Source organism: Aptenodytes patagonicus, chromosome 13 (assembly GCF_965638725.1).
Source record: "Aptenodytes patagonicus chromosome 13, bAptPat1.pri.cur, whole genome shotgun sequence".
In the NCBI taxonomy this organism is placed as follows: Eukaryota; Metazoa; Chordata; class Aves; order Sphenisciformes; family Spheniscidae; genus Aptenodytes; species Aptenodytes patagonicus.
The window spans coordinates 629182-641097 of NC_134961.1; the positions used below are offsets into that span (position 1 = coordinate 629182).

General features: G+C 62.6%; 1 protein-coding gene across 1 annotated transcript; it reads left to right on the forward strand.

Annotated features, from left to right (window-relative positions):
* Positions 1-1953: 1953 nt before the first annotated feature.
* UBALD1 (UBA like domain containing 1) lies at positions 1954-9846 on the forward strand. Its single transcript, XM_076350995.1, has 3 exons — positions 1954-2082; positions 8313-8372; positions 9482-9846. Exons 1-3 carry the CDS (start codon positions 1975-1977, stop codon positions 9800-9802), a joined length of 489 nt encoding a protein of 162 aa, XP_076207110.1. The 5' UTR covers positions 1954-1974; the 3' UTR covers positions 9803-9846.
* Positions 9847-11916: the final 2070 nt, after the last annotated feature.

The following is an 11916-nucleotide window of genomic DNA, read 5'->3' on the forward strand; positions in this document are numbered from 1 at the left end:
TGTCTCAGTTGTCGCCTCCCCGGTGCTGCCGCTTCGTTTGTCGGGTACTTGTAATTACAACAACAAGGTTCAAGAACCCTGGAGACTACACGAAGAGTTATTCCTCACCAGAAGGAGTGGTGAGCCCACGAACTTTGCCTCCCTAAATGCTGCCCTGCTCCAAAGGGCTCGCAACCCTCCCCGAAAGCCCTGCTGGGCTGGGGCCAACCCTTAAAAAACAAGACTGCAAGGTTTATAAAAATGTCTGGGTCTCTCCGATTAAAATAATCCTTCAGGAGATTTGTTTTCCCAGCTGTATTTACACCTTGCCGGCTACAGATGTCCTCTTGCTGCTTCCCTCTTGGGGTCATCTCAACCTTGTAAAAAGGACTGGTCACCTCTTCACGCATCCCACTGCCACCATCGTGCAGCTGCGCTCTCACTCCGATTTGGGCAGCGACATACATACAAGGAGGAGGAATCCCCTTGGCCTCGGCATCCTCCAAGGCCTGGAGTAACTCTGCGTGGTTGCTAAGGGAGTCGTGGAAGACTTACCAGGTGGTCAGATTTGGACAATACTGGGGCAATTTGTGTCTGAGCAGCGGAGGTTGCAAACCCCTCAGGTTGCAAACGCGTGACCTGCCTGAGCTTCAGCCATTAATCCTCACGGCTCAGAAATATCTGCAGCCCTACGCGAAACGCCAGCCAGGGTCAGAGGTGTTAGCGAACAAACCGCTCGCGGCGAGGCCAAGCCCCAACACAAATTGCAGGGAAGAGCCCCAAATCCCTCAGGAAAGGCGGAGGAGGCCGGGGGGCCTTCGCAAGCCCTGCGGAGCCAGCGGTTCGTCTCGCCCCGCTTTCCCCCTGCTTTATTAGCTCCCCGCCACTCAACCGCGTGTCCGTGCCTGCTTATCGTTTCCCGGTACTTAGCAACACCATTGTGTCCCCCGCGGGCGCTGCCCTGGCTGCGTGCTTTCATCTGCTATGGCAATGCCCCGCTCTCAAAGGATCCTTTCATGCTGCTGGGAGCCCCCCGGGCTCCTTCCAGAACTTTCCCCCGCTGCCGGCTCTCCATCTCGGCAGCCACGTCGGCGGGGCGCGGGGATGCGCTCCGGCCCAGGGAGCGGGCCTGGGGGGGGGGGGAACTGGGCAACCCCCCCCCGTCCTTTATAAGCACTGCCGGGGAGCCCCGCGCCAGGCCCGGGGCCAAGGGGCCGCCGTCCCCCCCTCACCTCAGCCCCCGGGGTTGTGAGGCGAGCCGCCAGGCAAGGGGCCGCCGACAGGCCCCCGCGGGCCGGGGAGGGGGGGGGGGGGGGCACCGCAGGGCCTGCAGAGGACCCCCGCCGCCCGGTTAAACATTACCCGCGGGCCGGGCGCCACCGCCCGCCGGGGCCAAAGGGCGGCAGCGGCGGCCCCGCCGCGGCCGTTCCCGTTCCCGTTCCCGCGCCCCCGCCCCGCGCGCCGCGGCCGCTCCCCGCACGTCAACAGGAAACCGCACGCGGCCGACTGTAAACACCGCCCGCGCCCCCCCCCGCCCACGTGACCCGCCCCAGCCCCGGCCCGCCCCCGCCGCCCTCTGATTGGGGGCAGCGGCGTTGTTGACCATATACGGTCAGGTACTACCAAGCCGCGGGCGGCGGTTGGCCGGCCTGGCGCGTCACTCAAGGCGCGCCGGCGCCCGGCGGCCGCTCCGCAAACAAAGCGGGGGCTGCCGGGAGTTGTAGTCCGGGCGGAGCCAAGGCGGCGCGGCGGCGGAGCGGGCGGAAACTACATCTCCCAGCGTCACCCCCGCGCCCCGCCCCTCCCCGCCCCGCCCCTGGCGGCCGTCGGCGGGGCTCGCCGGGCGCCGTGAGTCAGTGCCCAGTAAACATTGGCGTGAGCCGCGCCGGCTCCGCCATGGTGGCGGCGCCGTGAGGGCGGGGGGCGGCGCGGCGGGCTGGGCGCGGCGGCGGCGGCGGCGGCGGCGGCGGCGGCGGGGGACCGGGGGCCGGGGCCATGGACGAGCTCAAGCACCAGGTGATGATCAACCAGTTCGTGCTGGCGGCCGGCTGCGCCGCCGACCAGGCCAAGCAGCTGCTGCAGGCGGCCCACTGGCAGTTCGAGGTGAGGCCGCCGCCCCGGTACCGGCCCCCGCCACCCGCGAGCGCTCGGGGCGGGACCCCGCGTGGCGGGGGGCAGCCGGGTGGGTTTGGGCAGCGCGGGGCGCGCCCGGCCCGGCTCGGCCCTGCGGGGCACGCCGCTGACACCCGCCTCCCTCCCCCCCGCCTTCCCCCTTCCCCGCGCGTCGGTGTGGGGAGCGTGGCGGCCGGCGCGTGGCGTGGGCCGCGCTCTGCCCCCGCGCTGGGCGTGGGGCGCGCGGCGGGGCAGGGCCGTAGTGTGTTCGCGTGGGGCGTGCTGCCTGCCCGCCCCGAGGGCTCGGCTAGCGTGGGCCCCACGCGGGATGCGGGGGGTGGGGGGGGCGGGGAAACGGGGGAGCCACGGTGCGCGGGTGGGTGCAGAGCGCGGGCCCGCAGCCTGCCCGGGCCCCACTCCGGACCGCGGAAGGGCCGGGGGCGCCGAGCCCTCCTCCCGCCCCCCGGCCGGCTCCTGGCAGCGCTCCTCCCCGCGTACCCCCCCCCCCCCCCCCCCCCCAGCCCCAACCCTCCCGCGTGGCCGTGGGCTGGAAAACCCCAGCCTAGCCTTTCCCACGTCCCCGCTTCGGAGAGTTTGAGTCCTCAGGCAGCCGTGGGAGAGGAGACTTTGTAGGTCAAAGCTTTTCTGGCTCCAGACGCCTTTTCCTCTTGCTCGCGGGCAGGATACTCCGTGACATCGACAGGGGTTAACGTCACGCGTGGGACTGGATTGCGGATGGGGAGTCCCCCGGCAGCCTTTCTGGGTGCTCTGCTCCTCCAGAGATCACCGGAGCTAAAGCACGGGGAGCAAAGGGGGGGAGTGCGGCAGCTGTAGCAAGCACAGCTCTTTCTAAATAGGGTGTTTTTTTTTTTTCCTTCTGCAGCCCCAGCAGCTCTCTAGTCTGGAGCTGATGGATTTGATGCTAATGGCACCTTTATAATTGAAGTGTCTGCTTTGTGATGCAGGAGGAGGTCTGAGTCAGTCTGGAGAGCGGGAGGTTCAGTTTGTATTCATCCCAGTGGCTAGGGCACCTCTCGTTCAGCACGCGGCGCAGGCCGGATGAGTGCGAGCGCCGCTGGCAGGCCTCCTAGACGTTGTTCGGGGGTTGTTCTGTAGCGTGGCGGCTGTCGGATGGATCGGGCACGGAGGCAGTTCATCGCCGTGCAGCCGCAGGATTTCCAGATGCTAAATCAGAGGCCAGGAGGCATTCAAAGCCAAGCCGCGCGTGGTCAAGGAGCGAGCGAGTGGGTGGGTGTGCGGGGACGGGTGGAAGGCCGAGCCGGCGTTCCCTTCCACCGCGCCCGTTTAATACCACGGTCCGCTGATGGGAGCGCCGTTGGTGGTGGATGTGTTGCATGTGTAACGTGCTCTGGGTTTTGTTTACTAATACAGTTTGACAGTGGCCCTCTGGGACGGGCGGGATCTGCTTCCACCACCTCCGCGCGTGTTGCAAAAGAGCTGGGAACGGATGGCAAAAGTTTAACTTTTCTTTCAGAAGGCGTTTTGCAGAACTTTGCCACCGTTTGGCGAGTTGCACAAGTACAAACAGCCGTCTCCTGCCGGCTTGGCACTCACATGACTCAGAGGAAGCTCAGCTGTAAACAAACGTGCTGCGATGAGCAGTTACCATGTTCCCACTCACTTTTGGTGCAACGGTCAGATAATTCCCTTTGCAAAATGGCCGCTGGGCATGCCTTCTTTGGGGAGCTGCGCTGGGGAGGTGTCGTCTCCTGACTCCAGCGTGCTCCCACCTCTTGCCTGTGATATTCTGAGGCTTTTGTTATTCTAGTGCAGTACCCATCTGCTGGCTGGCCCAACGTCTGCAGCGAGTATAAATTGGTGGAGTTCAGGCAAGTTCAGTGCTAATTTATGCTGCCTTCACTTGTAGTCTCCTCGGATTCAAAGTGCTACTCCAGGGTCACGGTGTGAGTCGGAGCAACCCTGAGGACGTTGCTCCTGCCTGTAAGACCTCCGTGGGGAGAGGTATTCCCAACAGCCAAGACGAGCTAGACTGCCCGAAGACAAGACAGCAGGAGCTAGGTTCTCCCAGCTCTGTGCCTCTGTCCTGGCCGGCGCACTCCTGACATCCATCTGCCCTGGCCAGGACCCTTCCTACGTGGGCACGTGCCCCGCTCGCTGCTTGTCACAGCCAGACAAGGAGCAGGAGCCTGGGGTGTTGGGTCACCGGCAGGAGGGAGAGGGAGGCTGCTGTGAAACACGGACAGCTTTGGGCTGGTGGGACGCTGATGTTTCGGGACCGCTTTCCTGGCCTGGGGCTGCTTAGGGGCTGCTCTGGGGCCGTTGTGGCTGGTGGGGGAGGATGCGGTGGGGGCTGCAGAGAGGGTTTGCTGTGCATGGTGTCCTGCCGACCCTGGCAGACCCGGAGTTTGTCTGGGGGGAAGGAACATGATCCAGGACAGCGAGCAGGGCGAGAGGTCAGGAAACCGCTGGGGATACAGCTGCCTTCGATGTGGTGCAAGCTGATCAGAGCCTGTACTGTAATCAGGGGCTTGACAAGGAAGCCGTTTATTTTGCATCCCCTCCATCCCTGGGGAACGGGGCAGTTTGTGGGTAGCGCGTGGATCACCTCTCCCACTCTCTGGGACTCCACTCCTGTTCACAGGGACTCGGGGCAGGCTTTCTCGTGGCACGCCCAGCGTAGTTCGCAGCTCTCGCAGTGCCGTGAGCTCTGCCGTGCTTCCAGGGACAGCCGCAGTGGGTGCCAGCAGGGATGGCCGTGCCAGCCCAGCCCTCTAGCAGCTGGAGCAGTGCCATGACTGATCGGAGGGGGAGATTTACAGGTTGAAGAAGGCGATTTGGAGTGTCTCCGGGTGAGGGCTGGCAGTTTGCCTCCGGGGCTGCAGGTGCCAGCACTTTGGGAGAAGCCAGGGAGGGCAGCAGATACCTCCACCGTGGCTGGAACCCAGCAGACTATCAGGGAGACATTTCAGAGTTTGCAGAGTCTCATGTCGGGCTGGGCTGAGCAGAGGGTCAGCCTCCTTCCCAGGTAGAAGAGTATTAATTGGCTTTGTTATGCCCTGATTGCCCCTGAGGCTGCTTGGGAAGGATAAGAAGACATCGGCTTTAAAAAAAACACGCATTCCTTCCTTTTTCCTGGTGCTAAGTCTTGTGTCTCTGTTCAGTGTAGTGAGGTTGTGTGTGGGAAACGAGGAGGAGCAGATGTCTGGCTCTGCCCACTGTGTCCATGGTTGGATTTCCACTTCCTCTTCTGATTTATTTATGTTTTATTGAGCCCCTTTCCTTTTCCTTTGTGGCTCACGGGCAGGGTGCCCCCAGCACCATGCACTCCCTGCTGCCAGATCCCCTGTGCTGGCATCCAATCCCCTGCACTGGCAGCGGCTGCGGCTCATACATGCAGCTGGGGAGCGGGTGCAAGTGCAGCTTGGGTGGTGATGGGCAGGGGATCAAACAGCACCCGGGGTCCCGTCTGAGCGGCTGCAGAGGGCTGGGTGTCCCGCTCCTCCAGGCTGAGTTTGTTCTGCTCAGCATCCAGGTCTCCTTGCGCTCACCTCCCCACCTGGCCCCTGCAGCCATCCTCCCTCTGACTCGGTCACCACCGGCACTTCTTGGCAGCCTGGCAGGATCTCTGTGTGATCCGCCTCCTGCGAAGCTCCTGTTTTTGCATCCTGGGGGGGACACGGTGGCCTGGTCACCTGCCAGGCATGGCCAGGCAGTGGGTGCGGGGCTGCCCTGCTCCCGCTCACAGCCAGGGTGACACAGGCAGTGGGGCCTTTGGTCCAGGGTCAGGGCTGAGCTGTGGCTTGGGCTCCTTCTCAAGTGGAGGAGCCTTAATTGGCTTTGCTGTTGCACCGTTGCCCCCGGCACTTGTGACGCTGGCTGGAGACCAGGCAGCATCGGCAGCTTTGGTTACATGTGTGTCCCTGGCACCCTGTGCCACCGAGGACGTTGGCACGTGGGCCTCTCGCCTGCCTGGGTTGGGGCTGCTGCAGGTCCTTGGGAGGTGGCAGCCATTCCCCGCAGCTGGAGGGACACAAGCAGCGGGCGTTGTGGGCAGAGGGGTTGCTTCTGCCACGCTTGGAAATGGGCATGGAGGGGAGGAGACGCAGCAGTTTAGGCAGAGGGGCCTGCGATGGTGGAGTGCTTCCTCCACTCAGGTCATGGCTCTTATCCCAGCACCAGCAGGGATCGGTGGGCAGCTCAGGGGGACAGCGGGGACCTTCTCTGCCCCTGTCTGCTGATGGCACAGTCCCAGATACAAGGCCGCTTGGAGAATAGGAGCACAGAGCAGATTTAATCAGCTTATGGTATCTGGCTGTGCCCACACCTCTGCCTGTACTTCCCATTCACCGTTTCCCCCTTTTCTTATCATGATCCTTTCTATCTGAGTGATAGCGCACGTGGGTGTTGACATCAGACCTCGCCCAGGACGAAGGGTAGCACGGTGATGGGGGTGTCGCTGCCTCAGAAGTGTCTGTGTCTCCATGGGCCATTTCCTTGATTCATAGAGGTGTGCTGGCCTGTTCAGATCTGGTCTCTGGGGCCACAGCCCCTATTCCTGCTTTATGGCCGTCACTGAAATCCGATGGGTCCTGCCTGCGGGTGCCAAGGGCTCTCAGGTCGCAGCCTGGCTGGGTGTAGAGTTCAGGTACTGTGTTATTAAATGCAGACAGAGAAATGCAGCTATCATGGGGAAGAACCTCGCCAGCCCGGCTATTGCATGCTCCCCTGGAGGTCCGGGAGCTGCCAGACTCTACAGCAGCAATTACTTCCCCCACCCAGGTCTGGATTATTGTTTGCAGATATCGCTCCTGGCTGCCACCTGGTCTTGCCGACAGTTTACCCCCCTTTAGCCAGGAAACCATAAACCCCGCTGCAAGCGGCTGGCACTGGCTCTCCAGCTCCCCAGCGGTGAGAGTGCAGCCCCTTCACCTTTGCAGGGCCTGCCAGCCTGGGTGTTTTGGGGCAGAATAGTTTTCCATCAGACCAGTAAGCTGAGCTGACTTGTTCACCCCGTCCCTGGGTGTGACACAGGAGTCGTGTGGCTGTGGGCACCGGGACGAGGAGTGTGTGTGGTGGTAGGACTGTGGCTGCTGCAGTCACGCAGGGTTTGGTATAACCTGCCTCTGCTTTTTCCAGGTTTTTCTGCCTTTTTTTTTTTTTTTTTTTTAAAGCAGCTTGGGGAACCCCAGTCACTGGCTCGCAGGAAGGGAGCAAAGGCTCGGGTGGTGTGGCAGCGCCTGGCTGCAGCCCCGTGCCTCGCACCCGGCTTGTAGACCTGCAGGCCAGGCTGCCCCTGGGGAGGAGATTGAATGGGGGTTGATGGGGGAGGCTTTTCCTCCAACCAGAACTGAATCCAAAACAATTCTCTAACATTTCTATCGAGTCTGATCTGCAGCTGAATCAAAACATTGTTTTCTAGCCCTAACTCAGTTAAAGCCTGGCACAGAACAGGAGTCGGCTTCACCTTCGCCAGTCCTGCATCAGCCCAGTCCTGCGTGCCCCCAAAGCTCCCACTGCCTCCACTCCTCCCAGACCTGGGCTGGGTGTCTGCCCTCCTGGCCAGCCTGTGCCCCCGGCGTTCCCTCCCTGCAACCCCCCCTTGTCCTCTCGCGTGCCTGTAGCATGTGACATTACCAGATTATTACTGGTCTGAACTGGAAGCTAACCAAAATGATGTCAGTCATAACGGTACCCCGCCTGCAACAGAATTGGAAATGCTCTGGTATATGGGGTGGGCTACCTGTTGCAGCCCCAGCCCTGGGGATCTCCCGGTGTGAATATGGTGACCGTGATCTTGTCCTGTTAAGGACACGCATCTAACCGGTTCCCGCTGGGCTTCCCCTGCCGGGTTTGGATTTGGTTTCCCTCCTCTCCCTGCACGCAGCGGTTGTGGAGCATCACTGTGAGTTGTGAAATGCCTGCTGGGGTCCGCTCCAGCAGTGGCCGCTTCTCAGCAACGAGCACGGTGATCCCAAATATGTGTGATCCCTTCCTGCCTCCGTGCAAGCAGATGGCAGGCGTGGGTCCCTGCTTGGGAACATGGGAGCAGCTGTGCGCAGCGCTTTCCTGTGCGGGCAAGGGGGCTGCGGGCACGGTCCAGCCCGCCGGGGCCTGTTTTGGATCATCTTTGGGGAATTGCAGAGCCCTGCCGTTGTGTGCAGGGATGAGGTGGGTGCCCAGTTTGTGTGCTGGTGGTAACATCATCTTCCTTTTTTTTCTTTTTTTTTTTTTAATTGCAGACTGCTCTCAGTGCTTTTTTCCAAGAAACAAATATCCCCTACAGCCACCACCATCAGATGGTAAGTGCTTTCCCACCTCTCCAGCGCTTGCCTGGGGCGCAGCACCAGCTGGCAGGCGCTTTGGGCTGTTCTGATGCCCAGCTCGCTGCTTCACAGCTCCAGGGGTGCAGGCAGGGAGGTCTGGCTGGGCACTGCCAGAGCTGCCTACCAAGGAAGGTTTTCCTGGAGAGCAGCCGGGGGTGGCATAGCCTGTCCTATGGAGTGGGACAGCAGGTCCGGGAGTGCCCTCAGAACCCTGCAAAGGGGTTGGGGCTGCTCCTCAGAGAGGGATCGTCCGATGGAGGATGCTTTGGGCATGGCAAATGGTCCAGACCAGCCCCAACATGGCAGAGAGAGCCTGAGGGGGGGCCTGGAGCACCGGACCGTTGCAGGCTGTGTAAGCATGAGCAGAGATACGTGCACACTGCCCAGCCGCACACGCGGCGACTCCTGTGCTTGCTGGAGTGACTGAACGTGCAAACCTCTGCCCCACTGGAGTGTGCCTCTAGTACAGCGTGCTCGTCTGGATGTGTGTAAACACACAAGGGCATGCATGTGCATGGGTGCTGCCTGCCGCCGCTTTCTCCCAGCTGTCCCCAGGCTTGGTCCCTTTAACTCTTGTGCCCTGGCAGCCTGTAATCTGCCTGGGCAGATGTGTCTTAGGGATTTGCTGGCTGCCATGGCCTCATTTGACTCTCCGGGACAACTGGGTATTTGGAGCATGCAGTAAGTGTGCAGAGCAAGTGCCCAGCAGGGCCTGAGCGCGCCCGGTCTCCTGTGGGGTGGGAGCTGAGCCTGAGCCTTGTGCCGGCCGAGCCAGAAAGCTGCAGGCCCATGGTGGCACCAGCAGGTCGTGGAGTAGAGGGGGTCCCCGACCTGGCCGGGCGCAGGAGCGGGCGCAGCGGGGTCCCATCTGGGCCCTCTGACAGGAGCTCTCACCACAGCATTAGTCTTCAGAGCCTTAAATAACTGCTGCTTGCAGGCAGCACCGTCAGCAGAGCGTGGGTCCGGGAGCTCCCATGTGCTGCAGCGGTGGGGGCAGAGGGGTCTTGTGCTGGGCCCTGGTGGGAGGCAAAAGGTGGAGACACACACACACACCCCCCGCCTGACCCCGTGTCTCCTTCCCGCAGATGTGCACTCCCGCCAACACGCCGGCCACGCCGCCCAACTTCCCTGATGCCCTCACCATGTTCTCCCGCCTCAAGGCCTCCGAGAGCTTCAACAGCAGCAGCCCCGTGGCCTCCATGGCAACTTCCCCGCCGCCCCCGGCCCCGCCGCTGCCCCAGCACGGGGCCTTCAACCCCACCTGGCCCGCAGCTTCGCCCCCCGGCCAGCAGCAGAGCATGTGGACTCCGGCCCCCCCGGCGCAGCCCACGGGCTGGCCAGCCGCCGTCTCCCAGCAGGCCACGGCAGAACAGAAGGCCAACGTGACCATGGAGGCAGAGAGATGAGGCCGCGGCGGAGAGCAAACATGGCGGGGACCCCTGCGTATAAATATTTTTTTTTTTTTTTTTTTTTTTCCCCCCCTCTCCCCCCCCCCCCTCCCCAAAGAGGAGAGGAACTCTGCTGCCAGGGTGTCTGGCAGCCGCCGAGACACACGAGCAAATAGCTGCCTTGCATGGGTTTGGTTTGAAGTAGTTTTTACTTGTCCTCGAGCTGAACGGAGCTCCCCAGAGACAGCTGGAGGCTGCGTGGGATGCGGGACCGGTGCTGGCCTCTGCCTGGGACCCCACTGCTGCTGGGCTCTTGGGGAGGGAGTACCCCCTCCTCTCTTGGGACACCGGAGTTTGCATGCGAGTGACATTTACGGAGGAGGTCCCTTCTTCACGGTCCCCTGGGCCACCCCACCAGGCAGAGTGGGTTGTGCCTGAGTGTTTTCCCCCCCTTCCCTCGGCTCCACTCAAGCGGGTGGGGGGCAGACACCCCACACGGCTTGTTTTTTGTAAGGAGGGGGGGGGAGAACAAGGACTGTTCCTGCTCAGCCGCAGCCTCCACCCTGCATGCGCCGTGCTCGCTGGTGAGCAGGGCTGGGGGACGCCGGCTCCCGGGGAGGCGCCTGGCCCCTCGCCCAGCCCTGGCGATGGGGAGCAGGGGGTGAGCCATGGGTGGCCCGGCTGGGCCAGCACGCCCTCCCCTCAACCTCCTGGGATGGGGTTTGCCCCGGGGCTGTTTGCATGACACAGTGTAACCCTAGAGACTGGGATCATTTTTAACCCCTCTGTTCTTTTCTCCTGGCGGCTGGAAGTCTCTCCGGACGCGCCGCAGCCGCTTGCAATACACGCTCTTCTGCTTTGAACCCAGTGTCTTTGCTTCGTTTGCAGCAGCGGTGGGATGCGGGGAAGGCTGGCCTGGGCCCGAGGTGTTGCAGGATCCCCTCTCCGAGTGGCGCTGAGTGTGCTGTGCCTCTGAGCTGGGGCGGGCCGCCTCTCCGCTGTATGTGTGCTGCTCCAAACACCCCGTCCCAGCCGTGCAGTGATGGCCAGCTGCCTTTAGCCAGGTGCATGCCAGGGCTGAGCCTCAGCAGAAGCCAGCTCGGCTCTGCCTGCTGCCTCACCACATCAGCTGTGGGTGTGAGACCCCACCAGGAGCAGGGGCAGGCTGATGGCAGGGCTGCAGGGAGCCCTCGGTCCTGGGTGTCTTACTGTGACCTGGCTCCTATCCTCTCTTCACCGGATGACAGGGGCCAGGTCGCTTGGAGGTTGCCATCCCTGCTGAGCCGTCTCCCCATGAGGCTGTGCCCCTGCATCCCTGCACTCACCAGTCAATAATTAATTTCAATCTCTTATTTGTGTTGCTAAAATAAACATTGTAGGAGCGATGGTTTCACCCATGCTGCCTCTTGTACAGCCTCAGCAGAGGCTGGGAGTGAGGGCTGGAGCTGGTGCTGGCCCCCGTGAGCTTCCCTGCGCAGGGCTGTGCTGGAGCTGCGTGGCTCAGTCCTGCCCCACCGAGGTAGACTGGGCTGAGCTGGTGGCATCTGGAGCGAGCCAGGGCTGCGGGCCTCCTGTCCTGACTGCGGTGGCCTGAGCACACTGGGGCCAGCGTGGAGTCCTGCTGGGAGTGGGGATGGTCTGCGAGACAGGGGCTGCATGGCATGGAGCCCACCCGGAGGAGACACAGAGAAGGGATCTAGCCTCAGAAGGAGGCACCTGCCCATGGAACAGGTAAAGCTGTGTGGAGACCTGGGTGGTGGGGAGGGGAGCCTGCCCGTGACTGTCCCAGGGCCACAAGGAGCCATGGGATTGGAAAATCCAGGGCCACACCGCAGACCTGAACGTCTGGCTGGTCAGAGAGCGCTCACAGGGATGTGGCACAGCCCAAAAGTGTCAGGCTCTGGTCGCTGCATCCCCAAGGATGCCCCATGTGCCCCTGCAACCCCAGGGACCACGCAGGAGAGGCAACAGAGGAGGGAGCTTCTTTATGGTCTGCAGTGTTACCCCACTGCAATGAGTGGCTGCTGGTGCGTGGCCCCCACCCCACCAGTCCCCTGAGGCCAGGCAGCACAGCCCTGGTGCGCCTGCCCCCTCCCTGGACCCCCAGGCCGTTTCACAGCCCCCTGGCCGGC